The following is a 22,468-nucleotide window of genomic DNA, read 5'->3' on the forward strand; positions in this document are numbered from 1 at the left end:
TGAACTGGTGGCCATTATAAAACTGGTCAATAAATTGTATCACTAATAATTTTGAAATGACCAAGGATCTATTAATTATAACATCCCTTTATATCCTGCCTAAATGTATTTGTTCAAATTCTGGTTTGCATAATACTAATATTGCATCCTAGCTTTCTTTTGGTGAGTAACTGCAAGACTATGCTTTTCCATTCTTTTATTTTAAGCCTTTTCTTATGGTTTTAAGTGGGACTATGCAAGCAGCACATGATGGATATTGCATTCCTATTATTCCAAACTGATAATCCATCTTTTAATTGATGGGTGTAATACATTTAAATTTATTATGATAACTTATGTAATCATTCCTACCACTTTATTTTCTATTTGCTCTTTTTTCCTCTGCTTTTTCCTGTTTTCTTGGGTTCTATTTTTTTTTAATGAAGCCTTCCCAGTTTTCTTCTTTTTCCTTTGCTTGGTGGAAAGCTGTAGAATATATTTCTATTCTTAGAGTAGTTATTCGCCATTTCTAAACATCCAGCCACACTGGATCCTTGTCTTATTCTGTTAGCCACTTGTCTCAGTCTGTTTTGTGCTGCTATAACAGAATACCTGAGACAGGGTAATTTATAAAGACCAGAAATTTATTCTCTCACAATTCCAGAGGCTGAAATGTTCAGGATCAAGGCACCAGCATCTGGTGAGAGCTTTCTTGCTGCATCCTCAGGTGGTGAAAGGCAAAAGGGCAAAAGAGGGAATGTGTCCCCACATGGCAGAAGAGCAGAAGAGATGAACCCACTGTCCAGCAAGTCCTTTTTTTTTTTCTTTCTGAGACAAGGTTTCATTCTGTCACCTAGGCCAGAGTGCCATGGTACAATCACAGCTCACTGCAGCTTCAGCCTCCCTGCAGTCAGATGATCCTCCATCCTCCCCCGTAACTGGGACTGTAGATGCACACAACCACTCCCAGCTAATTTTTGTATTTTTTGTAGAGACAGGGTTTCACCATGTTGCCCAGGCTGGTCTCTAACACCCAGACTCAAAGGATCTTCCACCTTGTCCTCCCAGAGTGCTGAGATTACAGGTGTGAGTGACCACAACCATGCCTGGCCACAAATCCTCTTTATGTCAGCGTTAATCTGTTCCAAGCAACTTCCAAAAGGTCCCATCTCCCAACACTGTTGCATTGGGGAATAAGTTTCCAACACATGAATTTGGGGGAACACATTCAGATCATAGGGCCACTCTTCAAGAACTCCAAGCTTCCTCCCACCTCATGCCTGTGCACTTGCTGTGCTTTCCTCCTTCTTTCACTTTTAACAAAGCTCCAGTTATTCAGCGTTTTTGTCTTCCTTCTTAATAGTGATCTTCTGTGACACACGTTTTAATACCACATCTTAGATTACCCATGAAAGATTTTTCTTCCCATCTTGAGTAGCCTGCATCTCAATATACTTCTGAACCAATTCACCATACCTTGGGTTCATATTCACTCAAGCCAAAGTAAAATATAATTTTGGGTAGTTTCTCTTTAAAACGAAATCGTATGAATACTAAGAATTTTAAGATCATTTTATGTCTGTTATTTTTCACACATCTTTGCTCCTTTCACTTAACACATAACGACGGATCCTGAAACTCCCATTTTCAAAGGTTACTTCCTAAACATGTGGTAGAAAAGTTAAGATTGTTTTTTTTTCTTTTCAATCCATTGTCTGCCTATTTTCAGAAAGGGGTCTAGAAGAGCTGTCAGTAGAATAACTAAAACAAGGGGAAAGCATGCTATAGGCGACAAAGAGAAAGGACAGACTTATAATCGATAACCAAAACTAAAGTGCACTAGTAGAGTGAGGCACGGTTGTTGGCTACCCACCTAACAGTATCTCCGGTTTTGGATGAAGACTGTGATAGCATGAGGATGAGCGTTGTTTTAGGCTGGATGTTGGGACTGTCGGGATGCGGAAGGGTGCCTGCCAGAACTGCTTTTTTGGGCCTGAGCCTCATTGATACTGAGTGCTTGTCTCTCACAATTGTTGGCTAACACCTTTCGTTGCTTCTCATGCCACTCCTAGAGCAACCAGAAGACTCTGTCGTGAGCCAGGAAGAGGTACTGTATAAACGGAATTCTATAATCTGTAACATATAATAAAGTGAATGGCCTGAGACTAATAATTCAGAAGCTATAACTTGCCCAATTATCAGTGGTGATTTATTTCCTAGGTCTTCTCAATGAAAATGCTACACTCAACTGAGTTCCCAGATCATTTCATTTGTTATAGATTCTAATGGCTGGGGCTAGCATCTTCCCTGTGATCCTTAATTGTCTTATTAAAAACAGAAGGAAAGTTGCTTAGGAAAGGACTTAAATGTAAGTGTAGATACACTGTCTGACTCATTTTCTCCCCATTGATTTTCACCATAATTTCAGAGAATATACCACAGAAAAACATTTGTTCCCAACACATACTAAAAATCACTCTCGGCTGGGCAGTGGCTCACGCCTGTAATCCTGGTACTTTGGGAGGCCAAGGTGGGTGGATCAAGTGAGGTCAGGAGTTTGAGACCAGCCTGGCCAACATGGTGAAACCCCGTCTCTACTAAAAATACAAAAATTAGCTGGATGTGATGGCACATGCCTGCAATCCCAGCTACTTAGGAGGCTGAGGCAGGAGAATTGCTTGGACCCAGGAGGTGGAGGTTGAAGTGAGCAGAGATAGTGCCACTGCACTCCAGCCTAGGTGACAGAGTGAGACTTTATTAAAAAAAAAAAAAATCACTCTCAAATTGTCAAATTCGTAGATACTGAAAGGAAAATGGTGGCTTCCAAGGGCTGAAGGGGAGGAGAATGGGAAGTGAGTGGTTAATGAGTACAGAATTTCAGTATGGGAAGATGAAAGAAGCTCTGGAGATGGATCATGGTAGTGGTTGCACAACAATGTGAATGTATTTAATGCTGCTGAAAAATGGTAAAAATGCTAAATTTTATGTTCTGTATATTTTACCACAAAATAAATAAACACATACATACATAAAATAACTCTCAGGAATTGGAGAAGTCCCTTCAAGGACCACATGGCCTTTGCTGGGGACGAACCTGGGCACGTTAACTTCTGTTGCACAGACCAAAGGGGAAACAAATTCACCAAGCCTGAGTTAGTTCCCATAATCCTCGTTATATAATATACGCAGAGAACATTCAAAGTATGCACGTTGCTCAATAGTGCAGTTGATTTCTGCCTTCTTTGGAGTTCAAACTGATCCATGTGGCTTTCATGATTAAGCAGCCACTCTGGCCTGTTTAGTATTTAAGGTTTTAGCAGGAATTGCAAGCTCGAAGAATGAACTGTGACTACACTGCTCATTGATTCATCAAATACGTAGGACAGAGTATAATCCTTTGACTAGTTTTTGGAGACAGTGGGGTGAAATGGATAGAGAATGAGCTTTGAAGTCAGACCTAAATTTAAATCCTGGCTCAGCCCTTTACTCCTTGATGACCAAATGGTTTATAATTTTGTTGATCCCCATTTTTCATGATTCTGTATTTGCAAATGTGCCCACTTGCCAAAATTTATTTGTAACCCCAAAATCAATACTTGCAGCAGCACTTTCATGGTCATTTGCAGACTTTACTTGTAACCTCAAAATCAATATTTGCAGCACTCGCATGGTCATTAACAGGCATACACAGATGGATAAAAAATTTGAATTGCCCAATGCATACATGGCCAGCTGAGGTAGAACAGCTAATTCTGTGCTTTCTTATTCCAGCTCACAGACTGAATAAACAAGTGGTCTATTTAGGGCCACTTTTTTGTGTCTTATGCTTTTTGTTGGTGATTTCACTGTTTAAAATAGCCCCAAGCATAGTGAAGTGCCATCTAGTGTTTCTAAAAGCAAGAAGACTGTGATGTGCTTTATGGAGAAAATATGTATGTTAGGCCAGGCACGGTGGCTCACACTTGTAATCCCAGCACTTTGGGAGGCTGAGGCAGGCCGATCACCTGAGGTAGTGAGTTCGAGTCCAGCCTGACCAACATGGAGAAACCCCATCTCTATTAAAAAAACAAAATTAGCCAGGCATGGTGGTACATGCTTATAATCCCAGCTACTCTGGAGGTTGAGGCAAGAGAATCACTTGAACCCAGGTGGTGGAGGTTGTGGTGAGCCGAGATCGTGCCATTGCACTCCAGCCTGGATGACAAGAGCAAAACTCAGTCTGAAAGAAAGAAAGAAAGAGTGTGAGAAAGAGAGAAAGAAAAGAAAAAAAGAAAGAAAGAAAGAAAAGAAAGAAAAAAGAAAAGAAAGAAAGAAAATATGTATGTTAGATAATCCTCAGTCAGGCATGAGTTATAGTGCTGTTGGGCATGAGTTAAATGTTAATGAATCAGCAATACATATTAAGTAAGTAGCCCTTAAACAGAAACACACATGAAACAAGGTTATGGATTAATTGGTTAACGAAAATGTTGGGACCAGAGGCTCACAGGAACCTAACCCCATATTTCTCCTAGGAGGAATGTTTAGTATTCAGAAATTCAGTGTTTGCTGTGATTTTATAGCACATAACTGCCATGAATAAAGAGAATCACTTGTGTTTACCTTTGCAAAATGTCATATCCTGTTTACATAGTACTCTATTCTTTCCCTGCTGTGGCAGGGATCATGGCTATTTACAAATGGTTGGTTCCTTCTTCTTCCAGGCACAAAGGGGGAATGTACTTTCTCAGTCCCTTTAAAGTTAGGCATGTCCATGAGACTTGCTTTCACCAATGACATGTGAACAGAAGTCACATATATCATATCCAGGAAAAAGCTTTTCACTGCCAGTGTTCAGCTCCAACCATCCTTTTCTCTGCTGTCATCCTCATGGAGGCATATCTCCATATGGAGCCCCCATCACCTGGGTCTCTGCCTACCTATAGGAGGATACAGTGTGAGACAGAAATAAAATCATGCTATAGATAAGGGTTTAAGATACAGAATATATACAGTTCAACAAGAAGGCAGCTCAGTTAAAAGATGACTGGGCCGGGCGCAGTGGCTCACGCTTGTAATCCCAGCACTTTGGGAGGCCGAGGCGGGCGGATCACGAGGTCAGGAGATCGAGACCACGGTGAAACCCCGTCTCTACTAAAAAAATACAAAAAATTAGCCGGGCGTGGTGGCGGGCGCCTGTAGTCCCAGCTACTCGGAGAGGCTGAGGCAGGAGAATGGCGTGAACCCGGGAGGCAGAGCTTGCAGTGAGCCGAGATTGCGCCACTGCACTCCAGCCTGGGCGACAGAGCGAGACTCTGTCTCAAAAAAAAAAAAAAAAAAGAAATTAGCCTTGGAAACATACTAGGTGAAATAAGCAGACACAAAGGACGAACATTGCATGATTCCACTTATATGAAGTATCTAGACTAGGCAGATTCATAGAGACAGACAGTAAATTAGAAGTTACCAGGGGCTGAGGGGAGGAGAAATGGGGAATTATTATTTATTTGGTGTAGAGTGTCTGTTTAACATGATGAAAAAGTTTTGTGACGAGATAGTGGTGATGATTGCATGACATTGTGAATGTCCCCAGTGCCACTGAATTTTACACTTAAAAATGGTTAAAATGAGGCCAGGCATGGTGGCTCATGCCTATAATCCCAACACTTTGGGAGGCTGAGGCAAGTGGATCACCTGAGGTCAGGAGTTCGAGACCAGCCTGGCCAACATGGTGAGACCCTGTCTCTACTAAAAATACAAAAAGCTAGCCGGGTGTGGTGGTGAGTGCCTGTAATCTCAGCTACTTGGGAGGCTGAGGCAGGAGAATCACTTGAACCCGGGAGATGGAGGTTGCAGTGAGCCGAGATCACGCCATTGCATTCCAGCCTGGGCAACAAGAGTGAAACTCCATCTCCAAAAAAAAAAAAAAAAGGTTACAATGGCAAATCTTGTGATATGTATACCACAATAAAAAATTTTAATTAAAAAACACTGCAGTATGAAACTAGTGATATCTTGGTGGTATTTGAGATATTGTGGCATACTCTAGCTCATCCAAACCAAACCTTCTTTCCTGTCTGCTTCTCTAAAGTGGCATAATATAGACCCTATAGGGTTTTATGGCTATATGCAAACTATAACCCGCAGGCCAAGGTATTACCTTCACTGATCCTTTGGCATTTTGGGACAGGAAAGACTGAATTCTCACAATTGTTTTTATGATACATTTGAAACTTAGTGGGCAAGGCAAGTTACTTAGGCTGAAAGTAGCCATGGTAGTCAGAAATATATCCTTTGCAATGTATAAGTGAGTTCCTTCATTTTCATATTTTCTGGTCATTTCTCAGTCATGTATTTAATGTTCAGAAATGAAACTGCCTTAAATGTACTGACTTGAAACAAAGGTTACCTGTATTCTAAAATGTGTTTCCAACAACGTCCTGTGATCAGCAAGCTCCAGTCTCTTGCAAAAAGATTTCTTTCTTTGGATTATAGCGTGTGTCATTATGAATCACTTTGGACACTTGAAAACTTGAATTGGTCCTAGAATTCCTTCTGTCTTTGCTTCCTAAACTTTATTCAAACTGGCTTTGCATAACCCTGTGAAACTAATAATAATAGAGGGGGATAACGGACTAATTATGTTACATGTGAAGTGCAGAATCAAAAACAATGATTTAAAATGTACAGAAAAGATACCATGTAGGGCACTCCTAAGGACCCCACATAAGAAACAGATAACTCAAAATTCAGATATTCTTTGGAGACAGATTGCTAGGTGTCACCCAGTTTTAGCATCTCCTCCTTTCCTACTAACGGAAACTGATTGCATTCTGGGCAGCGGTATGCCCTACTAAGGACCCTGTTTCCTAGCTTCCCTTGCAGCTAGTCCTATTCAAGGAATTATAAATAGGAGTTTATTACTTCTAGTAAAACTCTTTAAATGTTGTTGATCCATCTGCCTCTTACTCATACCACCTTTTTACCTGGAACGTGAAGGTGATGGTTGAGACTCCAGTATCCATTTTGCAATTTTGAGCATAGATGTCACTAACACATGGATGGTGGGTACAGAAAGACAGGAAGAGCCTAGATGCTTCATGGTTTTTATAAAATGCCAAACCAGTCCTAGGCCACTATTCTCAGGTCATGATTACTAGCAGCCCAAAGCAATTCTAATTGCTAGTTTTGTTGTTATTTTTAATAATAATAAAACTAATCTGACAATTATGTACAGCCTTGTAGTTCACAGTGTATTTTCATTCTTTTGTCACTTTATTTAAAAATGTTTATTTTTATTATATTTTATATTGTACACCAGCAAAGAAAATAATTGTAATAATTTCAAAATGCAATACCTGGATTCAATAAATATCCTATATAATCAATTATACCAGTCAATATCTAGAAATGTATGTAGATGTAATGAACAAAATGACTAAACTATAAAGCTAGGAACTTAAAGCTGTGATCTTTGTTAACTTGAAAAAATTCAGTTTCATATGAAGAAATTCAGGAAGAAAATTTCAGGACCCTTGATCAGAAGCTTTCAATGCATGTTGTACTACTTCGGTGTAGACAAATATTCAAATAAGGCTAAGAAAGAAGAGTGTTTCCATTGAAGACATGATCTAAGAAAAGGTGAACTAGTGTTCTGTAGAAACTAACTAGCTAGCCGTCAAGATATTTCCACTGAAACCTCCTTATACTAGCAACTAACCATGTTTAAAAAACCTTAGCCAGTATTACAAAAACATAACATGTAGAGTAGTGTTTATGAATACAACCATAATAGGTTCCTTGCCTTCTACAAAAATAATCATCTTTGAAATGCTAAAAGCAGGTTCCAACTGGGGTTCCTCTCTGTGGTGAGAAGGTGCACAAACACATGGGGTGATCTACTGATTTACCTTCTCAAAGTATTCTTTGGAAACAGTTTGATTTGACTTGATTGTGGGAGACTCCAGTGTCCAGTTTGCTGGGCAGACTTCTCCGTGGGTTTTTTACAAACTGGAGTGCCTTTACCAAGCAGAGGGTGTCTTCCATGCTTTAGCCCACTGGGAGGTCACTGACACTCAAATGCTCGATAAATTCATGGGGTCAATTATGAAGACTCCTCTTAGTGCAAACCAGGACCTTCTAACAGCATACCATAGTCTCGGGAAATGTGTTTAGTTAAATCTGATGAAAGTGTGATGTTCATGTGGCCCAAACCACCATTTTTTCTTGGTATATTTATCCAAGCAAGATGGCTAAAGTCAGAATCCACTAAGACTGCAACAACTTCACAGTTCACGTTGTATAATTCATTCTTTATCACTAAAAGCAAGAAATTGTTGTGGACACACAAAGGTGAAATCCAAAGGGTAGAAGAAAAGCACCAAACATTTCCCCTTATTATCATCAAGGCTTAGATCTTTGAACTCTTCCATTGACAAAGGCTGTACCTTTAAAATAGAGTGACAGCAAGTGCATGGTATGAGGAAACTTGTGCCAAAGGTGAATTCTGCTGGACCAGAATCAGACCACAATATGTTTGTCAAGCATGTTTTCCCCAGAAGCCACAGGCCTAAGGACTGCAGAGACAGGATGGTGTGCACATGTCGGGCAACCGAAGCGAGGAACAACCTTCCCACAGCAGCCACCATATTCAGTGCATGCAGGAGCCACCTTTTCATCACTTTAAATACTCACAATAACTCTATGAGATGAATACAATTATTCTAGTCCTAGAGATAAGGACACTGAAGCCCAGAGAAGGTACTTAACTTGGCCAAAGTTGCACACTTAGAACTTGTCATGGTTAGGACTTAAACATTCAACGTCAAATGCAATTTCTTTCTTCTATACTGTAGGTAAATATTAACTTAGTTGATACTGGAGTAGCTATTCCCAAAGTGGAGAATCTTTTCTTTCTCTATTAAGTAAGAATCACTTACCTACTAGAAAACAGTTTGATAACAACATGCTAGCATAAAAAAGGAGTTTTATTAAGGTTTGGGTGGGGGTTTTGTTGTTGTTTATCTTCTTCATGGGGAACTACACTATGTTTAACTCACATCCTCTTTACTTTGAGAAAACACAACACCCACCAATACGTAAATAATTGTGAGTGTTCATCAGTTCTTATTATTCCTGGGAGTTTAGAAAGAAAACATGAAGGGAGAAAAGAAAAGGGTAGTTAGAGAAAGGGCAAAATTCTGGGGATTTGGAAAAGACTGGGAGACAGAAGAGCTGTGACTACTCTGAAGTATGTGTCAGCTGAGATAGACAACTTGGCTTAATGTGTGATTTGCTGGGACTGTTGAAGACAGAGTTGGGCAACAGATAAGTTGTCATCGTACTCTTTGAAGTGCTCTTTAGCTGTTTAATCTCCTTTACAGCTCTTCTAATGCTCTTTTTACTTTTTAAAAGAGAATTTGCCAAGGATACTGGCCATTTAAGCTTCTGACAGTGATATGCTAGAGCCGGCCTCATACTGCCTTGCAAGAGCCAATTGGTCAGTTTTCAGGAATTTTGTAAATCCGTTGTTAAATACAGCCATTATGAAAATTTAATTATATAAACTTATAATTAAATAAATTATATTTTTTAAAGATGAGAAATACTTGAAATTCATCACTTCCTAATTAATTTATCCTATTCCAGTGTTATCTATGTTCCTGAGACTGTTTTGCCTGTTATATCTGTATGGTGGGAGTGCTGTGTGATGGTGTGCTATGTATAGCTCTTCCCAATTCCACATCTGATGACATCACACTGGTAGCCTGAATGTGGGATTCATAGTGGGATCACATACCCTATGGAAATTGGCAAATGCTACAAATCGGTACCTCTTATTTTTTATTGAATCTTTGTAGTGTTTTTGTCTACCTCTTATGGCTTTTGCATTATTTTAACTTTGTATTGTAGTCATTTGTCTACTTGTCTTATACCCTCTGCCAAATATAACTTCTTTCCACCTAGAGGTGGTTTCTCATTCATGTGTGTGTGCTTTCCCCACAAGCACTCAACAGTTCCTTACGTTTGTGTATCACAGATAACATAACAGAATAGCACAGACTGGGCGGCTTAAACAACAGAAATTTATTTTCTCACAGTTCTGGAGTCCAAAAGCTTAAGATCAAGGTGTCAGCAGAGTTGATTTCTGGTGAGGCTTTTCTTCTGGGCTTGCAGACAGCCTTTTGTCCGTGCACACTCCTGGTTATCTCTTCCTCTTCTTGCAAGGACACCAGTCTTATTGAATAGGGCCCCAGCCTTATGACCTCATTTCACCTTAATTACCTCCTTAAAGGCCCTGTCTGCAAATATTGTCACATATAGGGGTTAGGGATTTGATATGTGAATCACAGGGTTTTGATATGTGAATCACACAATTCTGTTTATAACATAGACATTTACGAATTATGCATTAGACTGCTTCAAAGCCAAGAAATGTAGAGCCTTCAGCCTGTGCCTCTCTCTTTGTTAGTTACATGATATCATTTGAGCCTCTTATTAATGCTTCAAGATAGATACTATTGTCCCCATTTTACAGATGGAGATATTAACTTTCTATAAGAGATAAAATAACTTGCCCAACTACATGCAGATGGTAAGTGTTACTTCTGTTAGTGGAACCCAAACAATCTGACTCCAGAGTCCAAATAGGTAACCCCTGTAAGAAACTGCCATCCTGCTTTTTTCTTACTTATGTATGTGTGTATTTTATCTAAAGGCAGTATTGAAACTGTTGTCAAATGAAGTTAGCAACTGTTGGGGAATTTTTAATAGGGCATATATGCAGATGTGTAGACAATCTGCAAGGGGTGTTTTGATAAAATTGGGTTGAGGGATTCTATTTAAGTGCAGCTTAAGTAGAAAATGTTCAAACCCCAAGTTCTTCCATTTCTGCAACCTTTTCTTTAACACAAGATAAAATAAATGTGAGATAATGCTCCAAACTAAATGGAATGTATTTTCTAACAAAACATTGAAGTTTAATATTCTAAATAAAATAATAAACAGGGTTGGAAAGAGTGGGCATGTGAGAACTAACAGGCATAGAAGCAAAGCAACTCATGTGATTTTGAATTATGGTACCGGCTTAGGGCATAACATAATTATTTTCCTTAATTTGTTCAAACAAAGTTAACTCAACTTGAAAAAATTCTCTGGCTTCAAATACAAATGGGTGTCGCTTTTGTCACTTCCTCTGAAATAAACAGTATATTGACAGTTATTCCATGCATCCTTTACTTAGCATCTCCTCCACCCACCCCACAGCACTAATCTTTGGTGAAAAAGCAAATGCTTTGATGGAATGAAAGAGAAGCTTAATGAGTTTTACTCTGGTTCCTCTTGAAATCTCACTTGTGTGTTCTCTTGCTATATGTGTCTGTCTAGATCCTCTAATAACCCAGACAGCTAGAAAGGTAAGGTTTGAATACAGCATGCATCCATTCAACCAACACTTATTGAGTATCTAGTACATGCCAGACCCTCTTCTGGGGGTATACAGCAAACACAGTCCTAAGTACTCACATTCTAGAGGGAAGAGAAAGTCAACAAACAAATAGATCATTTGTCAACAACTGATAAGTTCTTTGACAAAAAGCAGATGAAGAGTTTATCAGTTGCAGCACTGTTGCATTTTGATGGAGATCTTTTGCTGTTGGGGCTGACCCATGTATTGTAGGAAGTTTGGCAGCGTCCCTGGCCTCTACCCACTATATATGCCAAAGCGGCTCCCTCCCCAAGTTGCAATAACAAAAAATGTCTGTAGACATTGTCAAATATCTCTTGGGGGGTATTACTGGCCCCATTTGAGAAGTACTGGGTTGGGAGATAAGGGATAGAGGTGCTAATTTATTAGGATAGTCAAGGAAGGCAGCTAAGGTGGCCATTGAGCAAAGACTGGAAGAAAGGAGGATGACACCATGTAAATATCTGGGGGAATAACCTTTCAGGCCGAGGGAATGGCTGGTGTAAAGGCCATGAGGTGAAACAAACAGCAAGGAGGTCATTGAGAGCAAAAGACCTGAACAAAAGGAATACAGTAAGAGACAGAGTCAGCCAGGTTGTAAGGAAGTGAGGTCATGGTGCTATAGTGAAGACTTTGGCTTTGCATCATAGAGGTGTGGGAGATAATCCAGGGTTTTCGGGGGTTTTGAGTTTTGTTTGTTTGTTTTTGAGATAGTATCTCACTCTGTCACCCAGGCTGGAGGGCAGTGGCACGTTCGCCCCTCACTGCAGCCTCAACCTCCCAGGCTCAAGTGATCCTCCCAGCTCAGCCTCCAGAGTAGCTGGCACCACAGGTGTGCACCACCACAGCCAGGCTATTTTTTTTTTTTTTTAATGTTTCTAGAGGCATGGTCTACCTTTGTTTCCCAGGCCAGTCTCGAACTCCTGGGCTCAAGCAATTATCCTGCCTTAGCCTCCCAAAGTGCTGGGATTGCAGGTATGAGCTACTGCACCCAGACCATCCAGGGTTTTGAGCAGAGCAGTGACACACCCTGGTTTATATTCCAATGGAGTTGTTATTGCTGCTGAGTAACTCGACTGCAGAGGCACAAAGGTGAAAGCCGGGTCCAGAAGCAGCCACAGCAATAGCTCAGGCGAGCACTTAGTCATAGCTAGACTGGTCCTGCAGGGGTGGTGGAAGATGACTGGATTCTGGCTATGTTTTGAACCGACATCCAACAAGAATCACTGTTGAATTAGACATCAAGTGTTAACAAAAGAAAGGAGTCTTTGAAAGATTCGTCTTTGAAAATACTGCAAATGAGCTTTTATTTCTGATTTTGATCCTGATCCTAGGGGAGTTCAACATGATGGAGACATTGTTTAGGCATTAGGCATTAGACTGTTGTTTCCTAAATTGCTTCCTGAGTAAACCAATTAAAATTATAATGTGAGTCTCCAGGAGAAAAGGGAAGGAGCCAAACTTGGTACAATTTCACCTCTTAAATGCCGCACAACAGCACTTTTCTCCTATTGCTTGGGTAATGAAATTCTGGCAAATAGGGGCAAAATGAACACAGGGGCCCTCATCAGCCGCCCATCCCTATTTGCTCACAGCTGTAATGCTACGTGATGGTCCTCCAGGTCCCCATTTGGGAACCACTGTGTACTTTTTTAAAGACCACCACCTGCAGCAAATTCAGGCAGCATCTTTCCCTTCTCTGTACAACCTGCCTTCTGAGATGCTCAGGTGCATTTTAGATATTACCTCCCCGAATTGAGGTAGATTAAACAAGGTTCCAAGCTTCTCAAACTGCAGGTGAGGGGGAATGTGAAATAAAGGCCCAGTGTTCGAATTAGTCCCTGGGTTAAGTTGGATTTTATAAAACCTTCCAAATGTACCAGCTCATATCTGAGATTACACTTCAGGAGGGTTGGCCTTTACCTTGTGGCTGTGTTTGCCTTTTCCTTAAACTAGTGTTTCTCCTGGTGTGGTCTGAGGTGTTAAGAGTGCATAGTTCTGGCCTCCTTTTCAGACCCAGAGGGATGAAAATGGCAATCATCTTTAATAAAGGCCTCAGATAATTCTAAAGTGTGCTACTGTTTGAAAACCACTGCTGTATCATTTAGGAATTGCATTCACTTCCTAGCAGCAGAGACTGTAAATAAATAAATAGTTTATTTCTCTCACTCACAAGTTCAGAGAGAGGCAATCCAGGGTTGGTCTGGTGGTTCCATGGTATAAAAATTTAAAAAATTTTTTGAAGTCCCGGCTCATAACTTTCTGTCCTACTATCCTCAGGTTACAGCTTCCATTCCCATTTTAAGGTTACTTCATGGCACAAGATGGCTGCTGGAGCTCTAGCCATCGTGTTTACATTCCAGACAGGAAGCAGGAAGAAGGGGGAATGGGCAAAAAAAGGTCTTGGCTAACAGCTGTCTAGCCTCCTTTAAAAGAGCCTCCCAGAAGTCACACCCTTCCATGTCATTGGCCAGAATGTATAAGGCCACATGTAGCTACTAAGGAGCTGCAGAAATATTATTCTTGGCTGAGTATATTGATGCTGTCAGTAAAATGAGGGTATTGTTAAGGAAGAAAAAAAAAATGGATATGGGTGGCAAAACTCTGCCACAACTCTCTTACCATCATGCCATGGTGTTGTGGAAAGACTGTGTAATTTGGAGATTTTTGACTTACTGTCTGTTCATTTTGGCTTTATTTTGGAGCTGTGTGTTGGTTATGTTCTGGAGAATATCAAAGGAAAATGTGTTCATCGTTTCTGTGGTCAGCCATGCAGACCTATTGGGAATCTACTGTATCTGTGTGTGATTTGGTTTTTTCTTCCTTCTTTCCCATCCATCTGCCAGTCTCTTCAGTCCCTTTTTTTCTCGATAAAGGAGAACAGAAGGAGAGGATGGGGAAGTCAAGCTCAAAGGTGGCTCTGTCACTTTGTAACTATGTGATATTCAATCTGATGAGTATGATATACCCACCTCCAGAGTGTGCAGAAGGTTTATGAAATACTGTATATAAAAACGCTTCAAGCCTTAGGGTCACTCAGTAAGTCAATAGTTCAATGATAGCTTCCTTCATTCAGATCAGGCTTGTCCACCCCGTGGTCCACAGGCCTCATGCAGCCCAGCATGGCTTTGAATGCGGCCCAACAGAAATTCATATACTTTCTTAAAACATTATGAGATTTTTTTTTGCAATTTTTTAAAGCTCATCAGCTATCATTAGTGTTAGTGTATTTTATGTGTGGCTCAAGACAGTTCTTCTTCTTCCAATGTGGCCCGCGGAAGCCAAAAGATTGGGCCCCCTCCCCATCTAGGTGGTGAAGAACGATTGATTCTGAAATCGGCCAAGAAAGTCTAACTTCTCCTTTGTGGGTTTCTGCTCTAAGAAAATAAGGATGCTTTTGATAAGGAAAATGTTGCCACCCAAAAATGTGAGCACTTTGCCCTTAGGATTTCTTGTTCTTGCCAGAGCTGGTGGAATTCCCTGCTGAGTCATATATCTAGGTGTGGAAGGAGACACCTGAAAAATTGGGTGAGGTCCAACAAGTTCTCTTCCCGTTTCTGGGCTTCCTAGATCTGTTGAAGAAAATGGGAATCCTACCATTTGCCTGGCAACTGCATAATGCTGGTTGTTGAGGGAAAACAGTAGAAAGCTCTAAAACTCACAAAGTGTGTTCCCTGGACTAACAGCAGGACCTGAAGAGGAGTCAGAAATGCAAATGTCCCCATCCCAGGCCTACTAAATTAGAAATCTGTGTTTTAACAGGCCTTCCAGGTGATTCTGATGCAAGCTATAGTTTGAGAACCAGTGCTCTAAATAAAGTGCTTTGCATACTTCTTTATTAAAAAAAAAAAAAATCAGCTTACTTTTAGTACACTTTTCTCCCAAATGCAGAGTCATTGCTTCTCCAGCCTCCATCTTTCTGCCCAGGCAGAAATGCTATCAAACGTGCAGTTCCTTCTAACAAGCCTCATCTTTCCAGCTGGGCGAGGCTTTGCTTTGTAGACTTTATTTGCGCACTGACTAAAGCGCTTGCGATCTGTCTGACACACACTGAAGTTGCTGCCAAACTTTCCTGTTGCAGAGTTACACCTTAAATAAAGGCCTTCAGCTATTTCATTTTCATAAGCCAGTTTATTGTGTTCAAAATGCTTTTGTTTAGGGGAAAGGTACCTAGTATGATTTCACCTGGGGTGGAATCACAGGGCACCTTTATCTGGGAATGTCTAAATGGAGCAAAGTCTTTAGCACATTCAACAGGCGTGCTTTTGAATAAATATGCTCAATACACACAGAATGAAAAATACAGTTATCAGCATAATGGGTAATAGCTTGGTAATGATCATCATTGACAAAATTCTATTGGATTTGCTTATTTACTCCAAAAAATGAACAAGTGAAACATGTTTGGACTAAAATGAACAATCTGCAGGATTTTCAGGGATTGTGCCAAATTTAATTTTTGTAGTGCCAGAAAGTATACTCAGTATTTTCCCATTACCCTTGGTTCACTTGATGTTTGTTTTGGGCTATACAGTAGTTTCATTATGGAGAATGCCAGAGGAAAATGCAGACAGCATTCCTGTATCCAGCCAAAGAATTCAGGAGAGCTGTTTCTCCCTCCCTCCCATCCATCTGTTAATCCCCTTTGCTCGATGAAAAATTTGGAAAGTCCAGCGTCTAAACACCAGGAGGCGACACAAAGCTAACATTAGACGGATGCGTTTTTCTCCTGGACTTCAATGGACTTTGAAGAGGATTGGATGTCCTGAAAGGACTAACTCATTCTCCTTCCTCAGAGCAAGCCACATCACCTACCATGTGATATGGGAGTGATTTGGTAGGTTGTTAATTAATATTAACGGATTTATTTTAGAAATGGGGCATCTTGCTACCTAGGTAAGTTCTTAAGTCATCCATCAAATCATTAGTTGCCTTGTGAGAAGATATTCTAGCATATTCTATATTTGAGGAATTACTGGAATAATTTTGAGTGGTTATCAGTAGGCTTGAATTATAAAAGTTGACAAAAGATGTCCAGGAAAGATAGAGCAGTGTTCCCAAAGGGTAGTCACTGCCTCTGTTGACTTCAGAATTGAGTCTTTAGGATGGATCTCAGCACACCAAGGGACTTATTTACTCCTAAGTTTCTCCAGAGTCCTCCATCACTGCTGGCTGCACCTTCACTCAGTCGTGTCTGTTGGGATTCATTTATTCTCCAGTTTTCAAAGTATTGAATGTCTTTAATCTCATTTCTGGGTGTGGACGCTGCCCAAGACGGGGTAATCAGGGTCCTTCTCTGAGGAATTTGGAAATGAGAAAAGCAAGTCACTCTAGGACAGACTCTTGAACTGATGCTGTGGGAAACCTTAACCTTTGAGAAGGTGAGAAGCAGATCTGCAGGAAGAGAAGAGAGCAGAGGTAAGAGGACACTGGGCTCAGAGAAAACAGAAACTTGGTGCAATCACCTTCCAGTGGCATATTCTGTTTCCTCATGAGACCCTTTTATATACATGGCTAAGTTTCTAAAAACAAAAACAAAACAAAACATAGACACACACACACACACACACACCTTTATAACAGTTTGCCATTTTTCCCCTGAAGTCAAACTAGCTTTAATATCATTGTATTCCTTGCAACCTATTTTTCTTGCTTTGACTAATATAAGTGGCTTCAGGGTTTGGTCTCACTCTATAAGCCAGCAGTGTTGCTGCCCATTCAAAAGTGGGCCTGATGGGGTGTCTCACACCCATAATCCCAGCACTTCGGAAGGCCAAGGCAGGAGAATAGCTTGAGCCCAGGAGTTCAAGACCAACTTGGTCAACATAGCAAAACCCTTTCTCTCCAAAATATTTTAAAAATTAGCCAGGCATGGTGGCATGCGCTGGTAGTTCCTCCTACTCTGAGGTGGGAAGAGTGCTTAAGCCCAGGAGGTCAAGGCTACAGTGAGCCATGATCGTGCCACTGCACTCCAGCCTGGGTGGCAGAGCAAGACCTAGTCCAGCAAGCATCTGGATTGTTCCATTTAGAGTAGGCCAGGCTTGATAGTGTAACTATTGTCATGTATTCGTGTTACTTATTTTTATTAAGAGCGGCATGCTTGTGCCTACAGTCTCATTTAACCATCACAGTCTTAAGATGAGTATTTTGAACAGCCACATAACTTGCTCAGGAACCCAGAGATGGGAAACAACAGAGCCTTGACTTGGGGTCCAGATCTACCGGCCGTGCCCTAGAGGGTGCAGGGAAGATTCCAACTTGGGCCAGCCTTAGCATCAGAAAGGGCTTGGTTCAAAGTACCAGTTCAGAAGGGCTCTCAGGCCTGACTGTGCTCTAGGCAATGGACAGGGGGTATGTGAGTCATTAGAGGTGATTAAGAGGAGGGTCGACGGAACCGCAACTAGACTCTGCATTTTCAAGCATCCATAGTAATTCGTCTCATATTAGCAATTGTCCCTAATGTTCCATAACGACAATGGAAGTTGTGAGAATGACAAAGTAATGATGGAACAAGGCCTTTCTACAAGCAGTCTTCTGACTTGGGAGTCAAAGCCCATTCCCCAAGACATGAGACTCGGCCTATTTTTTTTATACCTGGCCTTTGTCTGATGAGGCATATGGCACAGGGACTCTTCTGAGGATGGAATGCTGTGCAAGTCTCCAATAGGCAAATTGCCAGCTTCTAATCCCAAACCAACTAGTGATCTGGGCTTTTACTTCTTCTCAGAGTACTGGTCAACAGTGGGCTGTCTTCAGAACCCAGCACCATTCATTCCTGCCCCTGGGCATAGCTCTCTGCCAGCTGCCTATAGGGAGGGGCTTATACAGACCCTGCCTTTGGAAATCTAGGTAGTCTAGGACAAGAATTCTTTTTATAGTTACCTCTGGGATCTGATTAAAAGGATGATAGGCACATGATGGTTAATGGTTACCATCATTAGTTATGAAAATAAAAATAGCTTTCATATTTTTTAAGGCCTTGTCATTACAAAGCCTTTTCACCCCTCTTCTAACATTTATGACTTAGTTTCTGGAGATCAAAGTAGACAGAGCTTTCGCAACTCTTCACCCCAGCATTCCCAAAGCATGTGTTCATACCCACAGCTGCCTAAATGCAAAGGAATTAGACCAAGTTTAGAGCAAGTCTGTAGAATGTAACAAATTTTATTTATTTATTTTTTTTTTTTTTTTTTTTTTGAGACAGAGACTCACTCTGTTGCCCAGGCTGTGGCGTGTTCAAGCAATTCTCCTGCCTTAGCCTCCTGAGTAGCTGGGATTACAGGCATGCGCCGCCAGGCCAGGCTAATTTTTGTACTTTTAGTAGAGACGGGGTTTCACCGTGTTGGCCAGGCTGGTCTCAAACTCCCGCCCTCAGGTGGCTCTCCCGCCTGCCTCAGCCCCCCAAGGTGCTGGGATTACAGGTGTGAGCCACCATGCCCAGCCAAATATGATGACTTTCAGAGCCCCCAGTCTTCCATGTTCTCCATTTGTTGAATGAATGCCGTGTTTCGCAAGAGGTGGTCATGTTGTTAAATAAGAGATACTTGAGAGTATTTTCCATGATGTCATCTGGGCTTGTGGGATTTTTTTTTTTTTTTTTTTTTTTTTGCCTCTCCTGTATAATAACATACCTTCTGTATTAGCCAGTTTTTTCTTTCTGTAGTTTTGCATGTGGCTGAATGGTGGAATGTCTGTTTTCTTTTCTCAGGCAAAATTAGCAGCTTGGTGCTTTCTCCAGTTGTTGCTAGGGCTGAATGAGCCTCATAAAGTACAAGAATATGTCGTAACAGTCGTAAACAGGAATGTTCTGGGATGTGCAAAAAATCCTCATGTTAGTGACAATTTTTAATTACATGCTCTGCATCCCAGATGTAGCCAGTCTATTTCTGATGGATGTCAGCTGCTGCCTGCCTTACAAAAGTCTCGAAACCTGGAGGGCTTTAAATGTAGGTGGAGGCTGAGGTACCTAGGGGTTTGCCGAGTGCCAAAGACTGGCTTTAACTCCATTGCTGAGGCAGGTACTGACATATCCCTTTGGCTAGGGAGGCACGTCACATGCTGGAGACTAACAGAGAAAATGGTAAAGCCAGCTCTCAGGGGAGTCTGCCGAGAAAGCCCTACCCTCTGGTTCACCAGCATGTCTGTTGAATTCTCTGTTTCTAGGAAAATTTGCTGGCTTTATTTTTCCCTCACAGAGAGAGGGAAAAATCCCAGATATGGATGATTTGCCTGACTCTTGCTTTAAGGATGAATTTCTCTGCTTACCATAGGAAACTCATCTGCTGTTGACTTTCATAAAGGGTCAGGACTGCAGAAGTCAGTTACATCCTGCTGGGGGAATCATCTTCCCAGTAAGGGAGAATAGGCACATGGTTTGAGTAATGGGCAAGTCATCTATATGCTTTCTGTCCTTCAGGTACACCAGTACTATAGCTGTCTCCCAGAAGAGAAAGTCCCTTATGTCAACAGTCCTGGAGAGAAACTGCGAATCAAACAGCTACTACACCAGCTGCCGCCACATGACAATGAGGTAAGGGGCTAGAGGGGGCTTATGCAGAATTTTCTTAGTGCCTTCCATGAATTGTTACCTTGTTCATAATCTGCCACCAATGAGGTAGCCGAAGAACAACTCTGGCAATTTATTTTAGGTTTTAGCTTCCTTAATTAGAGCCAAAATAAATTGGCCAACAATTTACTTCTAGAGAATATTACTAAAAAAGCAGAATCTCCTTATAAACTGGATTGGTCTCTATGCCTGTCACTACTAGCTATTTGGGGGTAACCAGGGAGCACTAAAATTCAAAAGCTATGATTCCAAGTTTTCTTACTTGGAGAATATGCCACGTGGGTTGCCTGCGTATTTTGGAGAGATGATTGAGATCCCCTGGACCACTTCAAGCTGTACAAAAGCTCTGTGACTCCCCCTGAATTTTCAGCATCATTTCCTATTAAATGAGTGTGCAAGTTTCCCACACTACACTGCAGGAGAATTACGTGCCCAGATTTGTAGCTTTGAACATCTGTGTTTTTGTCATGGTGAAGTCTGACTTGCCGAGGTCGTTCTTTGTACTCTTGAAAGTGTGGACTAGCAGACTGTCCTTTTTTCTGAACCCAGAAACATGGCACTGTAAGTGGGCGTCTCTTATCCTTGAAATCTGATTGCTCATAAAGAGAAATTTGTTAACGTGGTTTTAAAAGGTCATTATGCTGGAAGGGAAATCAGTTTACATGCTAGAAATTCATTTTTAGGTATCTGGTTTTTAAAAATAGTAATCCTATGGAACTGAACTGTCTGACTGCATTTAAAACAAAAATGTAATTTTAAATTGATAGGAGAAATAACCCCTTTAGAGAGCTGGACACCAGCTTTCCACCAACTCGCCCACCCACGAGCTGGAGCCCAGCAGCTTTGTCCCAGGGGAAATGAGTGCTTTTTCAGTCTTATTTTCCCACATTAGAATGAAAGAGGATCATTTGAGAGCCTCGAAAATAAGTTTGAGTAAGCAGGACAAAAACTTTAAAACTGAAGCAGTTCCCTAGAAAGAGAGCTATGATCCTCTTTACTGCTGCTTATTGCAGACATCATAAAGCAAATATAAATAATGCTTTCTCCTTTAAAGTTGAGAGCAAGCATTGTAACCTGATGCCTGGTTAACTAATTTAGAAGTGAAAATGCGGGTTTTTACAAGCAGGATGGGTGTGCCTTCCTTTGAAAGCATGTCCCTAAAATGTCAGTGGTGTAACCATATATTCTGGGCTGTTCAGGTCACTGCAGTTCTCTCTGGGACATTTACATGAAGACTTTTTTTTTTTTTTTTTTTTAACTCTTTTTATTTGACAGAGAGAAGGGATTGGCTCTTCTCTGATTTTAATGGTTTGTTGTGTTTGTGGTTAACTGTGCTTTTACGAAAAGAGACACCATTCAGATTACGATGTCCTGTTGGTAGGAATTGTGTGTGTGTGATCCAGTGGGCAGATTTAGTCTATTTGAAATGGCTCTTTTGAAGACAAAGGGTGGTTGTGATTCTAAAGTAAATATTTGACCGTTTTCTTTTTTGCATAGATAAGACAATTTTGATATCCACAGCTGTCCTGGTTCTCAAATTAGGATGTGACAGTCCTAGTTCAAAGGTTTCCCTCTAACCATCTGTGTAACAAATCATCCAAGCAATTCACTTAACCTTTCTGATGTCCAGATTACTCCAAAGTATGACAGGAGACGGGATTAGGACCGTGTTTCCCAAAGCGTGGTATATACATGTCTCTGAGTGTTACGTGGACGTGGCAGTAAATGAAACGAAACCACATATTGAGAGAGTTACTGTCTTTTAAATTGTATTGTATTCCTTGTGATGGAGTAGTTGAATAATCAAGGAGGAAATTTCTATTTAGTGCTAGCAGGTGTCTCATATCTCTCTAACTCACACTGGCCTCCACTTTTAAGTAGGAGCATCAGGGATCTCTGTTTGAGGATTTCCTGCAAGCAAAGTGACCAGCTAGAATCTAACAACATGGTTCTGTTCCCAGTCTATTTAGGTTTCTTCTGTTTTTTGTTTGTTTGTTTGTTTGTTTGTTTTTGGTTTTGGTTTTACAGGTGATATTGGTTTTCCATTTATAGTCATAATATATTTTCTTTTGAAATAAATGCGTCCAAGTTTCCAAAAAACTGAGTCAGTATTAAAAACAGCATTAAGTAAATAACAGTACAAGAATATAGCACAATTCCCAAGGTGTGCATAAGTAAGGGGAGATACTGGATTCAAATTATCTTTAATGTTCCTCCTTTAATTCTCTGAGTTTCTATATTTAACAAGAAGGAAAATGTCTCCTGCAAGTCGACTCAACTGAAGCCTAGGAGGCAGCTTGTTCCCCTCTCTACAAAGATGAACATGCAGAGACTTTTGTGCAGCATCACAGATGCCTGGTCCAACTCCTCAGGCTCACACCTTTATTTCCCTATTTTTCCAAAATGAGACGGGAGAACAGAAGCTGTGAGCGCATGGACACGTGCTCTGGCTCACTGACTTAGAGTCATTCTTGGTGTCA

At 40.9% G+C, this 22,468-nt stretch overlaps 1 protein-coding gene and 1 pseudogene across 3 annotated transcripts in view; one reads left to right on the plus strand and one right to left on the minus strand.

Annotated features, from left to right (window-relative positions):
* PRICKLE2 (prickle planar cell polarity protein 2) overlaps positions 1 to 22,468 on the plus strand; it is a 351,868-nt gene that overhangs the window by 261,902 nt on the left and 67,498 nt on the right. For all 3 annotated transcript variants that reach the window (XM_030801631.1, XM_030801630.1, XM_003273662.3), the window contains exon 3: positions 19,839 to 19,952. In XM_030801631.1, the coding sequence (XP_030657491.1) occupies positions 19,839 to 19,952 (114 nt within the window). The remainder of the gene's footprint in view (positions 1 to 19,838; positions 19,953 to 22,468) is intronic.
* On the minus strand, positions 7,760 to 8,759 carry LOC101178652 (annotated as a pseudogene).

This window comes from Nomascus leucogenys, chromosome 21, assembly GCF_006542625.1.
Source record: "Nomascus leucogenys isolate Asia chromosome 21, Asia_NLE_v1, whole genome shotgun sequence".
Taxonomy (NCBI): domain Eukaryota; kingdom Metazoa; phylum Chordata; class Mammalia; order Primates; family Hylobatidae; genus Nomascus; species Nomascus leucogenys.